The sequence below is a fragment of the Anas platyrhynchos genome, chromosome 7 (assembly GCF_047663525.1).
Source record: "Anas platyrhynchos isolate ZD024472 breed Pekin duck chromosome 7, IASCAAS_PekinDuck_T2T, whole genome shotgun sequence".
NCBI lineage: Eukaryota > Metazoa > Chordata > Aves > Anseriformes > Anatidae > Anas > Anas platyrhynchos.
In genome coordinates, this window is record NC_092593.1 from 27,505,286 (window position 1) to 27,526,499 (window position 21,214).

The 21,214-nt window shown below is 46.9% G+C and overlaps 1 protein-coding gene across 5 annotated transcripts in view; it reads right to left on the reverse strand.

Annotated features, from left to right (window-relative positions):
* Positions 1-21,214, reverse strand: part of KLF7 (KLF transcription factor 7) — a 64,382-nt gene that overhangs the window by 28,824 nt on the left and 14,344 nt on the right. For 4 of the 5 annotated variants that reach the window (XR_005267300.2, XR_003498283.3, XM_027461150.3 and 1 more), the window contains exon 2: positions 5,288-5,900. Coding sequence is in view for 3 of the 5 variants with exons in the window: in XM_027461150.3 (XP_027316951.1) it covers positions 5,288-5,900 (613 nt within the window). In the remaining 2 variants the exon portion in view is untranslated. The remainder of the gene's footprint in view (positions 1-5,287; positions 5,901-21,214) is intronic. The other variant, XM_027461151.3, reaches the window with a different exon arrangement.

A 21,214-nucleotide genomic window follows, 5' to 3' on the forward strand; every position in this document is an offset into this window, starting at 1 on the left:
TGCTCCAGCTGCTGCCATGGGATTTAGCAGCCTCTCCGTCCCTCCATGTCCCCTTGCTGGTCTCAGCCCTGCACACAGAGCTGGGGACTTGTTCCAAAGCTGTGGATCTCTCTCTCTTTGTGCAACAAAAAAATCCCAGGCCTTGGCTTTCATTCCTCCCATTGTAGCTATACTGTTCTCCCAAATGCTTTCCCTAACTCATTATTCAGAATCTTACACAACTGGTGCTTTGCTTGGCTGTTTGTATTTTCTTTCTCATCTTTGGCTTTGTGTTCACTGGAGGCACCGCATTAACACAACACAGCACTGCAGCTTCCCATTCATGGGTTATCACTGGCACAGACAGTCTTTATTTTCTCTATTATTCCTTTACCTCAAATTAATCGCCTTCATTTATCATCCAGCCTTCCCAGCTCAATTTGCGCTTTTCCAGTCCTTTCCAGATTCTGGACATCTCCTCTTCTAGCCCCAGCACTTTTGGAAGACTCTTCTCTGTCATTTTAAATCCCACCTCAAAAACCTTCCTGTTCCTTAATGCTCTTCTAATACTCTTGTGTACCTCTCGCTTTTTTCTTTCAAGTGTAGTAATTTGTTTTCCTACAGGGTGGATTTATTTGTTCTTGTTGCTCTCACCCAGCACTTTGGATCAAAGAACTATATAATTTACAATAAGATATCATGACAATGTGAAACAAACTCCACTTAAATAAATGCTATCTTCAGACAGTCTGTAGACTCGTACTATCTATTTACACGGGCATCTTCCACTCGTTTTAGGCTTTAGTAACCTAAATAAAGATGTGAGATGCCCAACTGCTTTTTTTTTAAGAATTGATCTTAGGTTGTATCAGATCCTGGTTTTAGATGCATAAAGAAAAAAAAATCAAAACCTTCTGACACTCACAAAATGCAAGCCCCAGCAAAACACTCAATGGCTTATCTTTTTAATCATTATTACAATCTTCAGGATTTCCCAGTTAGTTTATTTGTGATGCTTTATCTCTGGCCATGAAGCATCCGTGCCACCTCATACCTTCCCCTGCACATTACTGCAAGGAAGGCTGATGTGAGTTGTTTCATCAGGAGATAGAAATCTCCATGGGTCTTTGATCCAGGGGACACGACGACTTCCCCATGACTAATCTTTCCAAAGGTCGCAGGCCAACTCCCCCTCAGACGTATTTGCATCCCGACACTCGCCAGCAATATCCTGTTTTCTAATTTAGGAAGTACCGATGACTATACATTTTCTTTGGCCCATTCTAATTCCTTTCCTCTCCACTCTGCTCTACATTGGCAATTCATCTCCACACATGTGAAGGCTGGACTAAAATTTCTGTTTCTCAAAAGAGACATTGTCGTTTGCACTGATGCCTGCTCCATGAATAAGTGTGAGAGAATGTATTAGGGTTGGATTATAGCACCAGCCCTGGTGGCTCCTTTGTTATTTTTTTTTTTTGCCTCACCCCCATGTTGGCAGCACAGCCTTTCCAATCCTACAGCTCACCTTTTCCTCCTGTTTCCACACACAGCCCCTATTTCTCCCGAGTGGCTTCTTTGCTGCCCTCTGACAGACGGACGCTTCCACCGCTGCTCTTAGCTCCTTTCCGTACCCTTCTCTTCAGATGCCCCAGCTTGCTTCAAATCCAATCAAATATTTTCATTTCCCTTTCAACCCAGACAATGTTTTTCCCTTCCCCTTCCAGATTAAATTCTCTCCCACACAGATAATTGTTTTTCCCTCTCCAAAGGTCGTCCAGAAGGTGGTTTCATAACCAGTTCAACCATTGATGGGCCTTCCAGAACTGTCCTAATTCTCTAATGGAGGAGATGCGAGAGAATAACGAGGGAAGCTTGCACAGCACCATGCACAGTGTGGGGTCTGAGTGTCCCTGGGCTCCCCAGCGAAGTAAAGCCCCAGGAGAAGCTGGGTTCCAACCCAGCAAGCTGCTATCAGCCTGTGTTGCCTCCAGCCCAGTCTGGCTCATCACGCTGCAAGGAAGGCCAGCCAGCGTCTGTCTGGTCAGCGTTACGTACGAATGAAAGGAATGCAACCTCCTTCCGCTGCCTTCCACCCCCCGGCTCCCCAACCCATGGCTTTCTTGTCTTCCTGCAGAGCAGTAAATCCCTTTGATCCAGCCAGTGGACTTTGCACATGGAAGTTGGGTGACCGGCCCGCATCTGCCTCCGGACGGCGAGCCCCACACTGAGAGCTCTTTGTCTGCCAGGGCACTCCCACCCCTTCGCACAGAGCCCACTCTGGCAGCCTGCTCTCGCATGACACACTAACGAGCTACCAGCCAAAGGAAAATATCTCACAATCATCTCAGGCCCTCTGGCTCAGCCAGTGAGTAAGCCAAGTGGCTAGTAGCCATGGGCGCTGCTGGGCGCATTCACAACCCACAGCACACGCGGCTCCCTGCGGCTCCAAGGCGGCTGCAGGAAAACAAAGCGCCGATGGAGAAAAGGGCTGGTGGAGAAAAGGGCTGACAGAGAAAAGGGCTGCTCGGCCCTAGCCCTGGGGCGGGCATGGGAAAGGAGGCGGCCCTGACATTCACAGCTCAGTCCCAAATTTCCGTCGCTGGTCATTTCTGTCCCTCTCTTTCACAGGAAGCTCAGGAGCTCCCTGCGGGGACACCCCACTGCCGAGGGCAGAGTGAACAGGTTCAATGCCTTGATTGTACCAGCTCTAATTATGGCACTAGTGGGTTTTAAGGGAACAGAGCACTTAAAGGGGATGAAGGGGTCCAAATGACTTGGATCTTGGGCCCAAATAAGCCCATAGGCCCCTCCCCACCACTGACTCAGACCGCTCCCAAGATATAACCTAAAGGTATTCAGGTACCTCTGAACACCCAGGTGCTTTCCACTGAGAGAAACCTGCTCACAGGTTCTGCCTCAAAGAGTCCAGTTTGATTTTAACAACAGGGCTATATCCAGTCCACTCTGCAAATGAAACCGTCCTTCCTACACAGCCATAGACAGCTAGGATGTAACCAGGTACAGGATGCTTGTATGGCTGCAAAGACAGGATGGGACAGCTCCTCATCTGGCTTTGGTTTTTGCCTCTTCTCTTTTACCTTCCTGCTTTTTCCTAACAACCTTTGCTACCTTCTTTGAATTTGGTGGATGAAAACACGAACACCTCTGTAAACTAGGAAATGGTTTACAGACTGGTTGAACTACTGCTGGTTTAACTGGCAAGCTCGGAGGGATAGCTGGACCCACTGGGTGAGGTGATGGCAGCGGGACATTTGGGCACGGCACCTGCACAGCCACAGTCTCGTCACTTGATGCAGGTCTCCCCCCTCTGCCAGTAACGGTGGACTTGCCTTGCCCACCACACACATACACCCCAACTAAAGCTATTCAATAAAAGTATCATGGTGCCAGTGAGAAATGTTTCTTGTCATGGAATAATTGCAAAACACAGTATTTGACATGGTGATGTTACCTAGGGGAAAGATACAATATTCAGCTGGACCTAAGACTTGATTCAAAAGCATGTAAAATCTTGCAAGATTTGGACTCCCATGGGTGGAGGTCTTGCCAGAGTGGCTGTATTTTCAAAAGCTCCCTCAGGACTCCTTGTCCCCATTCGTACCTACTGGGTGACCAAAACATAAAAAAATGTACAAGTTCAGCCCTTTTAGGTGAACATGCCACATCCTTGGCTAACTTGAGAAAGATCTGTATGAGAATCATCACTTCCAGCTTGAGGAAGAACATGGGGGTCACATGCAAACAGTCAAGGCCATTGCATTAACAACTCACACCCTGGAGCTGTGCCGTGACTGGAACCCCTTGGCCCACTGGAAAGCCTCAGCTGAGATGTCCTCCTGGACACCACAGCAGAGCCTGCTTTGCTGTGGGTTAAGCTCACGGTGGCTTTGGCAGCACGAGTCTCCTGACCACATCACTGCAGGTTTTAAAATGACTGCACTACTTCCATTGGCTTTCAAATCACTGGATCACAAGTGAGGTCACTCCTGGTAAGGCGGCTATCCCCAGTAAAAGCACTAGAAAGCCCATATTGAAAGATCAAACCCAAGGCCTTTTATGTCTTAACATGATTTATACCTCAGACCATGTAACTTTTACAGTGCTGCCTAGTATATGATGGATGCAGCTCTCTTAACAACCCACACATTTGTTTGATTTACTGCACTGGTCCAACATGTTATTTTCTACCTTGCAAGAACAACCTCGCTTCTAGGAATACGCCTGCATGATAAGATCGTGAATTAAATGTGCAGTTATCGTAAGAGACCACACATTTTACAGTAAAATTGAGAAAACTGATTACAGCAATCCCTCTGGAAACAAGAATAATCACATGATAAGATAGTGCTAATGGGAATTTATCATCTCTCATCACATGTGAAGCCTAGAACAAAGCAGCAACACTAGCAAACTGCACAGCTATTACTGCCAATGAATACCAGCTGAAAAGCTACTGGGGACTATGAACAAATGACAGGAGAGTAGGGATGCTGAACAGCCAAACTGCAGCCAATTTGGTATGCTTCAAGATGCTTACACAGTAAAGCTTATATGCAACACTAATCAATACTACCCAAAATAACTGTCTGATATCTTTCCATACATCCCATACCCTTTCTATCCACACTATTCCAACCAAGCTCCATGTCATTGATTAATTTGCTCTTGTAGCAATGGCAGTACAAGGAGTCTCCTGACCACATGCTGTATTTAGTCACCAGAGTAACCTGAAATAGTGAGATCTCAAGTGTACATGCATCTGTGCTGTACACATCTGCATCTACACACATGCTCCCTCTCACACAAACATTATTCCTGAAGCGCCTGTCTCAGTTCTGAAATATGCTTGTTCCCTTCCCCCATACAAAAGGCAGCAAAAACCTACCCACGGTATTTTCTATTTGAAGCAATTAACACTTGACTAAAATTAACATTTTTAAAGCTGTCTTGGGGATCTGAGTGCGGAAAACCCAAATTGGCATGCCCACAGTTTTAACATGAATGATACATCTACAACCCTTAGGTATCCTAAAATTACTCTGCACCAAGCCCCATAAGACACATGAAAGCTCAACATATTAATGGTAGGCAGTGAACTCCTCCGTTCTGTTGAAAAGGGGGTACATTTGCTGCCCTACCGTATTTTTCCGTTGCCCTGTTTCACAGATATAGACTTGAACTTTCAGAAGAGCTTTTTTTTTTTCTTTTCTAAATGAGAATAAAAGAAGATGGTTACGATTAGGTGGCAGGAGGATAAGATGAGAGAAGCATCCTACACAAGTACCTGTATGAGTCCTCTGGTGAGCCTTTAAGTGGGAGCTCTTTGTGTAAACCTTCCGGCACCCATTAAATTGACAGCGGTGAACCCTCTTCTTGTTTTCTGGGGACGCTTCCGCCCCTGGCCCTCCTTGTTCACTGTCACTTTGCCCACTTTTTATTGTCCCCGCGGTTGCTGCCGCTACACCCACTTTCATGGAGCTGAGCGAAGCTTTCTTGGCCACCAGTTTCAATGTCACCGTGCCGTCCACTGCCGAGAGAGTTTGTGAGGTTTTTACAAGGTGGCGGCTGAGCTCCGGAGAGGAAGGGGGTGTTAACGAGGTTACTGCATTGAGTTGGGCCTGGTTGACGGCTGTGTAGCCTTCTGTGGAAGAGCTGGTGGACTGCAAGCTGAGGCACGTCTCAGACAGCAGCTTGTCCCGTGAAAGGATAATGTCCATGTTGGCGCTTTTGTCACACGTACTCGTCTCCACCGGTAAAAGGATGGGGTCCAGCCGCCGGATGGTGTCCTCCGCATCTGGAGCTGAGGAGGCGTGAAGGAAGCAGTCTAAGTCCTCACCAAAGCTCTCGGAGATCTTCCGTGGTTCTGTCTGAAGGTATCGCTCCAACTCGAGGCATGTCTGCAGGAGGGGAAGGGAGAGGGGAGGGAAAGAAACCGCTGTTAGAGAGAGATTACAGCATAGCTCCCACCGAGGGCAGGAGGACAATGTGGTGCAGAGCCACTCAGAGACAGCACCCATGCACACCAGCACCTTCTTGCCAGACGGTCACCTTTTGGCACACATGGGGACTTGCACTTGTTCGAAGCTGCTCAGAGACAAGGTATGGGAATATCTGTGTACGGTAGCAGATATTATGATAGAAGTGAAGATACGACAAAGCATCCACTAAATTTTCATGGAAATCTGCACATTGCCCCATGGACACCAGGCCCTTTCCAATTTTAACTGTAACCTGGCCAACAGTCACCTCCACATGAAACTATTCAATCTGCCCAATTTCCCGGCCACATAAAACCAAAAAGTCACCTCTCCAGAGAATTTCCTCCTCTTTCTTTCCAAACATTAAATTTAACTGCAAATTTTACCCAGCATAGCTGGCTGGAGCTCAATCTATTCCTGGAATGGCAAAATTCTGAAGTATATCATTTTAAAACAGAAGGAGGAGACAGAAAACCTTCCAGTGACACCATAGCTTGGTTGAAGGGGCTGAGAGAAGATGTAATAAGAAAAAAAAGGGACCTAATGCCTTTCTTAGAGGGCTTTTGGCACAGCTGGTCAAGCAGGATTTCCTGCATGCAGGACACCACACTTGCACACCAGCACACACACACAAACTGATTTAAAAGTAGGTGATGATGCAGGCAAACAGCTGCCACATAAAACTGCATTCCTGCACCTCCACAGCAGTGATCATCAGCACGAGGATGGGGTGAGCCTATTACTTGAATGTACCTTGTATGAGGCGCGCTGAGCTCATATATGGAGGCCCAATAAAGCCTCCAGGCACCTTCACACTGCCCAGTGTTCTCTATAACCAACATTACAGACTTTTATTATTTATAGAAAATGGTTAGCTGTAGTTTCAGGAGCATTTAATGGAGTTTATTAGTGCTATTTTTCACTTCTTGCTGCCCGAAAGGATAGCTGGTTTAATACCATCACTGCAATTTTACGGGGCTTAGAAAAACACACATTCTAACTCAGATTTTTTAGAAACTTCTAAAAACAACTCCTAAGAGAACACTTCTAGAGATATGAAAGAAGGGACTTTAGGCAAAAATATTCAATGCAGCCTACGGGAGCTGATGGCCCAACTACATCTCAACCTGGAAGCCAAACATCTGATCAAGAAACAAAAACTTCCTATCACCGGAGGCGAGACGGAGACTCCTGCCTTCTGGGTACAAACGTCAATAAGAGTGTAAAGAGGCCCCATTCACAGCTCTCTGGGAGCTACCCTGTAACTCAAGATTATTCCTGTTAATGCAGCCTGGAAGCAACACTGCTGTTTGCAGATACAATTGGGTGAGATGGCTTCCAGAGTTACAGAAATAATCTGTCAGACTGCTATCTGTGTTTTTTGTTTGTTTCTTTTTGGTTTGTCATTTAATAATAGCTGCTTATAGATCTGAGCTGTAGAGATGGACTTGGACAAAAAGCAATACAATGGCAACATACACAAGTGAGACACGGGGGTTATTTTCACAGACGTGACACTGCACATGCGATGTGCCTGCAGGTGGGACACTTACTGGTCAGGAACTTTGCCATAAGCAAACCCCCATACAACCAAGCTCCCCAGACTTAGTAGGGCGCTTCACTTCTTCACCTACCACAAACAGGACCACTGAAGAGCTGTTTTTTTGTCAAATACATGGGAGATGAAGTCTGCAAGCTTTAGTGCTCCTGACACTCAGCAAGGGGAGGTCCAACGCTGGAAAATGGAGGGCCAGCACGCCCCTGGAAGCTGGTACCAGCGGGCTGCAGCCTGCTGCTGGGGCTCCTGTTGGAGGCTGCCAGCTCATTTCTCCAGCAGCCTGCTCCAGGAGTCACAAGAAACTGTTTATTTGTGCTCCCTCCTTTCCCCACCGCTCCTTCAGCTGGGTTTTTCTGGACAGGTTCCTATTTCCTGCTGCAACAATGCGACCGGCCCGCACGTCCGCCCAGCTGCCCCCAGGGCTTCCCCGCTTCCTGCAGGCAGCAGAAAGCTGGGAACAACGGGAACCAGCCCTGAGCTTCCCAGCAGAGTGTCACAGCATCGCATGCTGCTGCTAACTGACCTTGCCAGCTCGTGTGACTGCAGGAGAAGCTCTTTGCCCCGAGCCCACCTTAACCCAGTACCAAGGACTTCCTTCTGGGGGCAGGGACAGGGGACAAGGCTTTCAGCTTTATTTACGAGTCCCCTCTCCACTGAAGGTCCATCAGAACAGGCTCCTGAGGAGGGAACAGACAGCCTCATTGCTGTCCCCAGGGGACCAGCACCTAGTGACCCTGCTCACACTGCTCCCAAGCAGAAACCTTGGTACCAGCACGGCAGAAAGCTGCTGTGCTGGGGCTGCTCTCTCAAGGGAGAGCTGCTCTCATGGACACAAAATCCTGGCAGGTTTTAGGGGCAGCCTTCCAAATGTGCCCCACAGTCTTTCAGGACTGACACCCACAAGTGTACCAAAAGAGATGATGCTTTTGAACTCCCCTCATCATGCAATTTGGGCTTTCTGGCTCACTTAGCCTTCATCCAGTGGGGCAGAAACAGGTCTAAGGGCCTAATAAATGCAAGGCTTCCAAAGTGATGAGTGAGCATAATCACAAATTAGGGATAGAAAGGGAAAAAAGAGCGAGAGAGAGGGACTCAAGGCCATTAAACGTGATGACAGTGACATGAGATTTCAATGGCTGGGTCCAGAAAGCTGCACGCTGGCTCCACGCGCCCGTGGAGGCAAGCAGGAGGTGCTGCTGCTTTAAGGCATAACTACCCCGATGACAACAATAGTAGGCCTGACAGTTTTTCCAGCTTCACCATTAATTTTCCATAAAGAGCAGTTTCTCGATGAGCCCTTTTCAGGCAAAGCCTGATGCTTCAGAAACCTGTAATTATTCCTGGCTCCCCCCTCCCGCAGCCATTGCACCTGTGCCATTTCAAGACACCAGCTGGCCATGCCTTGCCTTCTGCCTCAGAAATCCAAAACCAGTGGATCAAGCCCATCTCCCCATAGAGGGGGAAAAAAAAAAAAAAAAACTCAAAGGCAAAGAAACAATATAATGAGGTCCCTCCCTCCCGCCCCCCTCAATCCCCTCCACCAAGTCAACAGGGGGGCAGAGCCTGGAAACGCCGAGCCAGAAAGGGCCTCAGGCTCAGCTGCATGGCTGACAAAGCCCGACGAGGGTTAAGGCCGCAGCCCCTCCTGTGCCCCCTGCTAGGGCCCTACCTGCTGCTGCCGTGGCCGAGGGCAGGCGATGGCAGGCAGGAACAAAGCTTCTTTCCCCATATGCGCTCCCCGGCGTGTGCCAAGTACCTTACATGACCTTCCCCTCGCTTCGGCCCAAATCACCCGGGGAACGGCGAGGCAGCGTTTGGAAAACAGCTTGTTTTCTTCACTCCTGCCCTGGCGAGAACTATGATTTTTAGGTCAAGTAAGCTCACCCCCTTGTCTTGAGCTCTGAGCTGGTGAAACCACTCGGACTGAGACCACCAAGGCCTCCATTCCAGCCCTATGGGCCGTCAAGAGGTTCTTCGGTCTCCGCTCCCACAAAGTGATCTGCCAGTGAGTGCAGCGAAACCTAACAATTTTGTGTGGGAGCGGCAGGATGTTGACAACTGCCCACAGAGATATGAATGCACATGGCAAGATTCAGACACTGGGGAACCTCCATACATCTTCTGCTTCCACCACCGGCCTGGGAGGAAAGCGGCCCACGGAGCAGCCCAAGAGGCTGAGACAGGAGCCAGGTGCTCCTGTCATGATCATTAGTTCTTCTGGACGTCCAGTTTCTCCTCAAACGTTCATGCAAGAGAAGGGAAGACTGAAGTAACAGATGTAATAAATGTCACATTCGAACTAAATCCTACTGTGCTGTAGGTTGATACATTGTGGGTAACTTGATGGGCATTAAAGTTTCTCACCCAGCGCCCACAGGATTTGCAGTGACAAAGGCCTCAAAAAATGTAATGGAAAGGGGAAGATGGCTCCCTTCAGGGACACAGGAAGAGGATCTGTAAGACTGCTGACTGCTGTCAAGCTGTTTTTGCAGGCTAGGGATAAAAAGAGACCCAACCACTTCAACCCATCTGCCCTGACTAACAAGGGTCATGCTCTTTGCACTTTGCACCTCAATTTAGCCAGTTTAAAGAAATGATGAGTCATGGCTGACAAATAATAGCATATGACTTCACTAAACCCCATGTACTTGCAGAAAGCCAGCTAGCAAAGGATGGCGGTCTGGCATGTGGATTTTTCAGTTTTGGATACAATCGCAAAAAGATTCACTTTCCAAGAAGAGGGACATTTTCATCACCTAACAAAAATATTGTGTGTTTCCTGCCTACACACTTTCAACCCATAGCATCTCTTCATTCCCCTTCTCAGGCCTCTGCGGCGCATAGAGCAGTAGAATCCACCGTGACACTTCCACATGCAAGATCAGATCCTTCAGACACTTCATGACAACCACTGCAACGCTGCTCTACTTGTTAGGAAATACAGTGGAAGAGAAACACAGTGTCTGCCTCTGAGAGTAAGAGGTGACACGTACACCATTCTCAGCAGAGGTTAGCACTCCCCTAACCGCAGCCAGCAGAAAGTTTTTACAGTACTCACCCTCCTGGGTGTTTTGCAGAGCTAAAGACAGAACAGCGTGCTGAGAGCAAAGTTCTGTCAAGGGTAAAACAAAGCCCCAGCACTTAAAATGATTTGAGGTCAGCCGGGGAAGACACCTAATCAACATGTTCAGTGGGTTTCTCGGTTTTATTGATGCTGAAGTATTTTATAACATCTTGATTTTGAATTTTTCCAGCAGACATCGGGAAGTTCTTATCTGGAAGTGCTAGTTACTTCTAAGTGCCATTTTACTGCAGATAAAATGGAACATCAAGCACCGATCTTGGAAGTTATCCAAAACCTAATTAAGAAGTTGGATACTTAGATCAGGCTGTGACAGAGAATGAAAATGTCAAATGTGGTTGACAAGCAGGTCTGATCTACCAGCTCTGTTTACAATACTTGAAAGGATTCTCTGCGCAGCAAAACTGAAATGAGTGAAGCAGAATTATACATGCAATTGCTGAGGTGAAATTCCAACCTCCATCATGACCCCATCACTTTCCACTGGCACATAAAAAAGGGGCCTCATCTGTAAGTTGAAATAACTGTGAAAGTCTCAAGATTGCAAAGGAAGAGAAAATTTCCCCAACCTGAAAGCACCCCAAAAGAATCATCCTAAGGTGAGCGTCACCACAGTTCACTCAGACCGAACTACAATGGGTTGCTTCCAAGTCCAGCATCTGGTGTCAGTCTGTCATTCTTCAGCAGGACAGCAAAAGCTCTGAGCTACAGCACCACTTGCATTTTGGTTTCCAGATATGGAACACGATACTGTGAGGCAGCCCTGAAGTTCAGAGGAGTAAGTGGTCCAAAACTCACCTGCCTTCCCTGGAATGTCATGCCATATTTGTCCTTAACCCTAAAGCAAGGTTTGAAAGATTCATCTTCCTCCCACTGCCAAAAGCCTTCGTTACTTCCTGAACAACAACAAACCCCAATATTCTTGTCCATCTATTCCAAGATTGTCATCTGTTCCCAGCCAGCTGCCAAAACCTCCAGCTTTTCCTCTTGGCAACCTTTACTGGGCAGTTGCTAGTTGTCAAAAGCTGCAGCACATCAGAAGCTTAACATTTGGGACAGCATAAAATAAACAGAATTTTAGTATTAAAATAAGTAGTTTTGCTAAATACACTTGGGAAAATGGGGAAACCGCAGTCTGAAATGAATGAGTAGTAAGAAAAAGTTTCAGGCAGGCAATAGCAAATAATTTTTATTGCAAAGGATTTAAGACAAAGCTCCCAGTAATGTGCCGGCACATCCTATTTACATTTTATATAGTTCATTAAGAAAAAGACAGCTAAAACCAGGTACAACAGTAAGCCACTTGCTGACAGCTCACAGCAAATACCTGCATGCATGTTCCCTCGTATATACAAGGCAAAGCCAAGTTAACTGTACATTCAGCTACCCAACAGGCTCTTGCCAAGAGCAAAAAGCAGGCACACACATGGTCAGCAAAGATCAGCTGACACGCAAAGCCTGGTTTTCCTGTGGTAACTTCACCATATGCTCGAGCTGACAGGCTCGTCCTCTCTAACACTGGCTGAGTCTCAGCAGCCAGCAGAGTCTGGGCCAGGCCAGCCTCTGAACTCTGTGATTTCTGGTGAATAAGCTACGCACGACCCAAGGCTCTGCTTGCAAAATTCTTCAATATAATTATGACCCGCGTCCATTTTTTCCCCTTGGTGTCAGCACAAATAACCAACTTTTAAGGAAATGTATTTAGCCAAACCAAGCCATTCACTATTATTCATGCATAAAAACACTCCCAAAGAATGCTCCCGTATCACGACCCAGACAGCCTTCTCCCTGCACGTTCTTCACAGCCTTTTTCTTCAGCACATAAAAGATGCTGAAGTCAGAAGCCTCAACCACATTTGGGAAAGATACAGTTTAATGTAAAAAGTCTGCAGATTTACTGACAGAGCAGAATCACCACTTCCACATAAACACAAGCCATTTTCCTGTTGCTCTGGGGCATGGTGTAACCAGGGTTATCAAAGCCTTTGATCAGCCTCTGAAGCTCAAAGGATCAAACCCACTTTTGCCATAAATTAGCGATTTTTACCAACAGAAATGGGTAGTGAAACAAATGTCTCGAACAGAGTGACCTGTAACTCTGCCCAAGGAGTCAAAATCAAGATTTGTTGCCAAACTCAGTGACAATGAAATAAAACGTATCTAACAATTATTTTTTGAAATGGACAAGCCATATTTGTTCACTAAAAATCCCTGGTATTTGGGCTCTAAGCATAGAGTTTCAGTGCACTGGTTGTGAGAGACTGAACAAAGGACTGCAGCTAAGCATGGCTGAATTTGATAGGCATCTAGATAAAAAAATGGATGAAAGAAATCTGCAAACACTCAACCAGGGCTTTGGAGGGCTTTTGTTGTTTTTTGACTGTTTAATAAAGATAGAAAAAAAATATCTGCGACCAGTCACAACAACAAAAAATAGCATCAGCAAAGGATTAAGGACGGCCAAATCAAGAATTCAAAAGTAGAGGCTGCCCATTGTGCTAGTATCAAAATACGATAAAACCCATGTGTGCTTCCACATCAGCGCATGCACTGTCTGCTGCCATGCAGTCCACACCACAGGTAGCCATACAAAAACCGTTTGAGAAATTATAATAATAACCTAACAGAATAGAATAACCCAAGTGTGTTTCAAAATCTTTCTGAAGAGATCATTTATTTGTATAACAACCTTGGATGGCTTTGAGTGAGTTGGCTAGTGTCCCTCACTGCTAACTTTCCTCTAAACTTCATCAAGTATGTGTTTAACCTGTTGCTGTCCTGTTTGGAAGCAGCTTTAATTTAGCATTATAAATAGCAAAACGGGACAATTAGCTCCTTGAATTGCCAGTTCTAGCTCCCACTGAAATCAAAGGATCAGGTTCAAAGCATGCCCCAGAGTGTGGTAAACTTCTCACAGGAAATGGATATGCAAAAGCAAATGCTGACGGCTGTGAAACATACAAAGTAGAGCAATATTTTAGGTCTCGATCCTCAATTAAGATTCACCCCTATGAAGTACTGCAGTGGGGTTACACGGCAGAACTGGATTCCTTGTAATTACTCCAGATTGGATCATGAATGAAAAAATGTACTAGTTAGCGATGTTTCATTAACATCACAGATAGCTTAACATTTCCTCCTCAGCAGCTGACACAAATGCGTACATGGGCTCAAGCAACACCATATTCACAAGCACAGTTCTTCACAATTAAGTCCAATCTGAAGAAGAGGTGTCATCGCTACACTCGATATACGGTACGTTTCCTAAGAGGGATTTCTGGGTTGTGAGTCACCTCTGCTCTGACCCAAAAGCATATTAAACGAGAGTGTGCATAACATTGAATTTCTAACCCAAAGACGTGCCGTTCCTCACCTTAACTTTGTATGAGCAGTATGTGTCTGCTGGGACTACTGAATCTACCCTGCACATGATGCCCATTCACTATCACATCTCATGGCTCAAAAAACCTTTTGTCTGTTCCCTTTTGTATTATTTTTGGCTGCAGGGAGGAAGAGGTGGGGACCTGTCTGGGAAACAGGAAGCAGGCTACAGGAGGGGAATATGTTGTAGAATAAGGTCAGAACAAAAAAAAAAAAAAAAAAAAAAAAAAAAAAAAAGAGAGAGAGAATAAAAGAGCATTACCAAAGAACTTCTAAACCATAATAAACATATAGGACCAAAGTCCACCTCAAGCCATGCAGGGAGCAGTGGGCTGCTTGGCTGAAATTTAAACTTCTAATGGGAGCACAGCAACTGTTTGATCACTTTTACAAAAAGCCATTTGTTGTTTTTTTTTTTTCTTTTTTAAAATCATTTGGGCAATTTGTTATCTTACAAGAACAAGAAGATGCATGTGCTGCTGTGATAAATATGCCAGTCTGGGCAAGGAAAAGAGAAGACAGCAGTGTCGAGTTTCACCGTCACACTGAGAAAAAACCTCAGACCAGAAACACAGCGATGGAAGCACAACCGGATTCTCAGCTGGGGTAAATCAGCAGAGAGCAGCACTGATTTCATTGTTCCTGTTTACATCAGCTGAGGACCTTGCCAACACTCAAACTCCATGAAATTCTGCTCTTGATTAGCGCCATTTAACTCTGGCTTACGTGAAGCAGAATTTGACATGTTCTTTGATGGCTGGAGATGGTTATTTTATATTACAAATCTTGTCTACTTTATTAGGAACAATGTGACCCAAATGGAAAAATGGGAAGAATTTAAAAACACCACCATCTTCAGACATCCTGATGCTTGTTGTTTGTTTTTTTTTCTCTCTCTCTTTCTTAATTTGGCCAGCAGTGTATTTGGAGGTACTCACAAACTGGTTACTACCACTTCTGTACCAGAGTTTTCATCGTCAGTGTGCAGAAACAACAGTCTTCATGCTCGAACATCCCCCTGCACGTAAATTTGCCTCTCACTCAAAAGCAGGTACCCTCTGAAGGGTGCTCCATCACCACCAAGGGTGTTTTTCCATTGCTTTTATTTTCTACACTGCACTGCCAAAGCATTTGTTCCAAAACTTTAGCCATCAGGGATTTAGAACCAGCCTCAAATCTCACAGGCAGTGCACTTGGGCTGCCACACACCCCGATAAAAGCAGCACAGTTCTCTTTTAAGGCAATTTGCTGGAGCGCATTGGGAAAGATCCTGCCAGCACTGGCCTATCCACTCAGCAGCAACACAGGCAGCTGCCCACAGGCATCTGAGGAGATCTGCATCCCCAAAATGCATCTGATGAAACAAAATGGAGACATGGCAGGACCTTTTGTGGATACCATCAGCAACTCAAGGTGCGCTGTCAGACCCAGAGCAGGCTCTGCTTCCTCCCTGTGGAAGGAAGGAGCTCATCTCTACGTCAGTGCAGTTTGCAGCAGGCCGTAGGGCTAGCAGCTGCAGCACGGGATGGACAGCTGGGAGATGCCACCAAGAGCCCTGCTGTTTGTGGACTTGGCAAAGCTCAGAAGGTCCGATCAGTGGCTTCTGAGAGTCAGCACACCTCTGTGAGCCGACTTACAGCAGCAAGGCTCTCGTTCTGGCTCACTTTCTTCAGTCTGTTGACTGTGGACACCCACCCAGTTGTTATGGATTTTAATATGCTGCAATACGAAAGTGCTATTTCAGGACAAAGTTATTAATAGCAGTAGCAGCCAGAAAATAGCCTAGAAGGAATGCAATGTCTTGGTATTCCTGGAAGATAAAACAACTTCCCAGCATCCAAGCAGCCATGGTCAATTCAAGACTTTTCTGTGAGACTTTGTAGTTCACTACAGGATCAATCAACCATAAGCCATCACGACACCCTTCACAGAAATGCCCCATGCGGATACCTGCCGAATCCTAAATCTGCGGAGACTACAGCACCGCAAGTCCCAGAGGGTGGTTCTGTGTTACTGCAAGCAGGCTGGTGAAAAGCAGAGGCTGGGCGGTGTGACGAAGCAGCTGTCTGACACAAGGACCTCCCAGAGGCTCTTCTCAGTCTCTCCTCTCCCACCAGCACCTCCTCCTTCCCTTGTTCCTTCACGCTGCACCTCCTCAGCAACACTCTTCACTTTGGCAAGAGCTTAGCTGGCAAGGCAAGGCACTGCCCCTTTTTATGCTCTCTCTTAAACCTACTCTTTCTCCTGGCAAAACTTCCCTGGAAACGTATTGGAGAATACTGTGCAAGTCCGCCAGACCCTGTCTCAAGTTTTTGCTGGCACGTGTTCCCCTCAAATTAATTGGGAGAGTTCCCAGATTAATTCCAGGTATGTCCCTGAACACAACACTCAGCACCACCTTCCGGGGCTGAGGGCATCAGGCAGGCATCTCTCTGCTGACACTGCCACAAGGCTTCCAGCAGACACTCCGCTGAGAGGCCCTTAGAAGGCCTTTGGCTTCCCAGCCCCATCCTCAAGTATCCTATTAGAGTAAGTTGGATGAAACCCGACACTGTGCCTTTGTCCAAGACGAAAAGGCCCTGCTGATGGTGCTGGGAACTGGAAGATGACATGTCTGCAGCACTGGAGCCTTGCTGACTAAGCCACCACACATGGCTCCAACACAGCACCAAACACGCCACAGGGAGCTCTGGTCCCTCAGCCATCTCCAGAAAGGAAACAAACATAACCCGTTTACCAACAAGGAAAAGAGAAAACACATTGTAGGCATTATAATCCCAACAGCGGACATCATCTGGCATACTTCCCACTCAGACATTTAAAAAATTCAGTTAGTTTACCTTAAGTGTCCTATTTTCCCTGATTTCCCTTCTTCACATCTACTTAAGCCTCCTGCCATAGGCCTGCTTTTGTGTGCTGGCAGCATGCCCCACCTTCCCACTATTGTCTTTCAGAGAAGGGATGGGAGTCTCCAGTGTCACGGCCTGGAAGGCCACAGCCAGGCTCCCTTGGCTGGGGCTGTGGGAAGGGGAAGAGCAGGAACACGTCTGTGCCACTGCCAGCCTCTCCTGCTGCAGCAGCAGCGTCCTGTCCTCTTCCTCCTGGTACAACCAACTCTCCCTGTCGTTTTGTTTATCTCAAATATTGCTTGAGTAAAGCTGTTTTTAGTAGCCCCCAAAGGCGGGGTCTGTTGCCAGCTATCGTCAGCCCAAACACTTTCAGACCTCTGTCACTCTGCTATGGCAGAATCCCTGCAACAGCTAAACACAAACATTATGTTCCCCCAAGTACAAATTACAGCTTTCAGGAGCTGCAATTTTATTTTGGTTATAAACATACAAAGGTAACCTTTATGCTGGGCGAGGAGGAGCAGCACAAGAGACCACAGGCCGAGCCTCTGCCTCGTGGGGAACATTCCTTGGGAGCCCTTTGCTGCTTCTCCTCCCGCTGGCTCCTCTTCCCAGGCGGCTGCAATGATATCAGAGCCAGAGCGAGAGCCAAAATCCCTGGTGCTGGTAGCTGCTGGAGGGATCTGCTTCAGTCCCACCAGTCCAGGAACCAAGACTCAAAAAGGGAGAGAAACCAGCCCAAAACGCACTGCTTTAGCTCTATGCCGGCAGCATACATGTTCAGACAACAGTATTTCAGGCACAACTCGTGACTGTTGCCTTCCTTCATCCCTGCAGAAGTCAACACAGCAATTAGCAACACGCAGACATGTTCAGGAGGGCAGCGTGAACATCCCAAAGACTGCTTCCCATTGCAAAAGCCAGGCATAGAGGGATTTCCTCCATTTTACATCTCTAACCCTTCCCTGTCCAGACCACAGGTATCCTCACTCTGCAGATCTCCCATCACTACAGCACCGAGCGCACGACATCTGTCAAAGAAGCATGAAGTCAAATTGACCCTGCAAGCCTCTGAGTGTTCCCTGGGGCATTTCAGTCCTCCTGGAAGACTGCTAATGTGTCCCTTCCCCACCACAACTAACGATGCACTCCTGGAAGCAAAAACTGCATTAAAAGTCGTCTTTACATGCAAGCTAAGAGCTTTCTTTGCCTCGTACCATTTTTACTCATAAATATAATATCAAGGTGATCGTGTTCTCCTCAGACTACTCAGAGTGTTCTGTAAGTAAAACCTGCAATTGGCAATTTATCAGATGGAAAAATAAAAGCCACATTTGGTTTCTCCCTACACTTAAAAATGACCACGTGCAGTCTCTGAAGCAGACCAATCTTTTTAACAAGGTCATGAATATCAGCCTGGAGGCGGAGGGAGGGAAACAAAACCACCCTGCACATGTTTTCCTTCTCCGCCGCTTTCTTACCGATGTTTTGCTCACTTTCTAAGCAAAGAGGAAGCCTCTCCTGTTCCCGTAACCCTGTGTTTATCCACATTCCAGCGGCCAGCGGTGCTTACAGCCTTGAGGAGCTCTCCAAGGGCAGAAAATCAGACCTTGCTGCACATTAAGATTGAGACACGTCCAGTTCTGTGTGGGAATAAGGTGGAAGCCGTGAGAGCAGAAAAGATAGAGGCAGTAGGTGGTGGGACACCATGAAATCTTTTGAAAGCATCGCTCCTGCTGGCTGGGACAAAAAGCACAGCACACCCTTTGCCTAGTGAAAGGACTGGAAAACGCTCTTTAGGAGGCACAGCCTTAAGAGCCTGAACAAATCCCCCCAGATGTCCCTGGGGACAAAGCAGCCCAATTTGATCAATACAGCGGCATTATTAACACTGCGATACCTTGCACGTGGCCAGTCATATGTTCCGGGCTCTGCCGAGCGTGGGGGCAGGGGTGCAAACTCCTGCAGCAGCTCACAGGGGAGCTGTCTCTCCATATCCTCAGGCTACACAAAGAACCTCTTCCCCGTTCCCGTGCAAGCTGCTTTTTTGGGAGAGCTCTGCTTCAGTAGTATTGATCAAGCTCAGGTGGAAACCCATAAATATCGTGTGCATTATGTGCTGCTTTTTTTTTTTTTTTTTGAAGAGATCTTGCTTTTAATTGCTTTAGGATCTCTGCCTTCAGGCTTTCTTTCTGCAGCCATGAAGCCCCTTCCTTTGTGGGCTGGGGACAGGCACATAAATGCAGGCAGTTAACAATAATGTGACTGCAGAAGGTGGGACTTTATGAATAGCAAATCTTGTAAAAATATTACGAGGATTAGGGGTTGAGCTAAGTGCGTTTGGATTCACACAGGGATGGTAGTAAAAGGGTGTGTGTGTGTGTATATATATATATATTGCTGCTGCTGCCAAGGCCCGGTCAGAGCCGTGGCCCTTCTGTTTGGCTCCTCACAAACAGAGTTTACAGACAATCCCGGCGAGTAGCTCAGGAATTGGCAGGAGAACGGAAGGGGAAGAAAAACAGTCCTAGCTAATCATCTGCTTAACCACGGCCAGCACATGTGAGGCTCTTGTCAGAGCCGGGCCCTGCGCCTGCCGCGTGAGGAGCCTGCGGTCTGCCCCGCACTGCCCCAGGTGATGCATGGAGGACCAGAAATAGCCTTTAAAGCCAGGAGAAAGGCCTTCTTGCCCACAGAAGGAAGGTTTCATGTACTGCTGGAAAGAAAAACCACCCCAGAACTGCTGCATCTGCACCAGACATCTTTCTCCAGCACTCAACTTGGACATAGTATTAAAAAAAAAAGGAGGTAGGTGAACAACAGACTCTCCCCCTCCATAGGGAAGAAATCCTGCCACGATTCCTCTCTGCCACCTCTCCAACACAAAAGCACGAAGACCAAAGCCAAATCCTGCAGAAGGAAGGTGAAATGCTAAGCCTGAGCACCCTGCGCTGTCTCCACACTGTGTTTACCAAGCTCCTCTCACCAGAGAAGTGCAGTGCTGCTCCAGAGCTGCTGGCACCGAGTTCTTGCAGAAAGGGGTGCTGTAAAAGTGTCTAGACAGACTAAAATTAAAAAGAACAAATTATATGACACTGCCCACTGTCTGCAAACCAGGGCCAGATTCTCAGAGGGAGGAGTAAATCCCTAGTGCTGTAATCGTAGCTAGTGGAGTTATCTGCATTTACACTACGCGAGGATCTGGCCCAGAAAAATACTCCTGTCAAATCTGCAGCCAAAAATTCCTCTGCTAGACCACATTCCACCAGCTAAACTGCCAGGGAAGACAATTGCAAAAAGAATTTAATTAAAATGGAGATCAGGGAACGGGTATCCTTTTCAGGCTCTGCTCTCGGCTCCCTCTCTGTGACAACTGAGCACTGGGGTGTCCCAAATTCCCAGCCTGCAAAATGGGCACGCTACATACAGCTCCCTGCTCTCCATGGGCAGTGGCTGTAAGGCATCCTATTTGTCCAAAGCTTGGCCATCACATCAAACATCTGAATGCTCTAAAACACTGGGTGTTGGATGAAAGTGTATGCATTTTTCTCTGCTGAAACAGCTCTGTCACTGCTCTTGGAAAATCTGAGCCGCAAAAAGGCAACTTTGCAAGACTTGCAAGACTGCAGGTGTCAGGTCTGTGACTCACCAGGGTACTGCTAGCAAATTTTGCTGCCCCAGACTACACAAACGCACTGGCACAGTGGTTAAAGTAGAAAGTCCCTCCTCACTGTTGGTGCCTAGTACTGAAATAAAGGTACGCACAAGGACTACCGCTTTATCACCGTTTTCTAGTTCATATTTTATCTCTGAACTTAGACTTTTGTATTGATTAGTGCCTGGATGGAGAGTGGGTTTTCTGCATATCCCTCTGCTTTCAGCTCCACCAGGAAGCTATTAAATTGAAGAATACACCCACGGTGTGGACCACTGAGTGCAATCACGCCATAAGGATGATGCTATGTGGTACCTCATTGTAGCAGGTCCTTCCTTCATTTTTACTCCTTAATTTTTGGTAAAACATTTAGTTTTTTACATGCTGGTCTGGAAGAACATCTGCAACAGCACACTGTTCAGAACACATTTCTTTATAGTCCTTGTGCTCCACACAAACATCCCTAAAAGATGCTCACAACAGGACCTCTGCACTGTTCATGGAAGTGCTTGCTACCACATCTGCGCTTGAGAAAGCTGCTAATTCCCATACATGACTAGAGACCCAGTTTTGTACACCTGGTATGTGCGCTTCTGGAAAGAAAAAAATGGTTACTACCCCGCAGGATTTTATTTGTTTGGCCAGCCTAGCAGCAGCATTGATTATGATGTTATTTTGTATTGCCTGAAGCTCTTCAAGGACAATCTC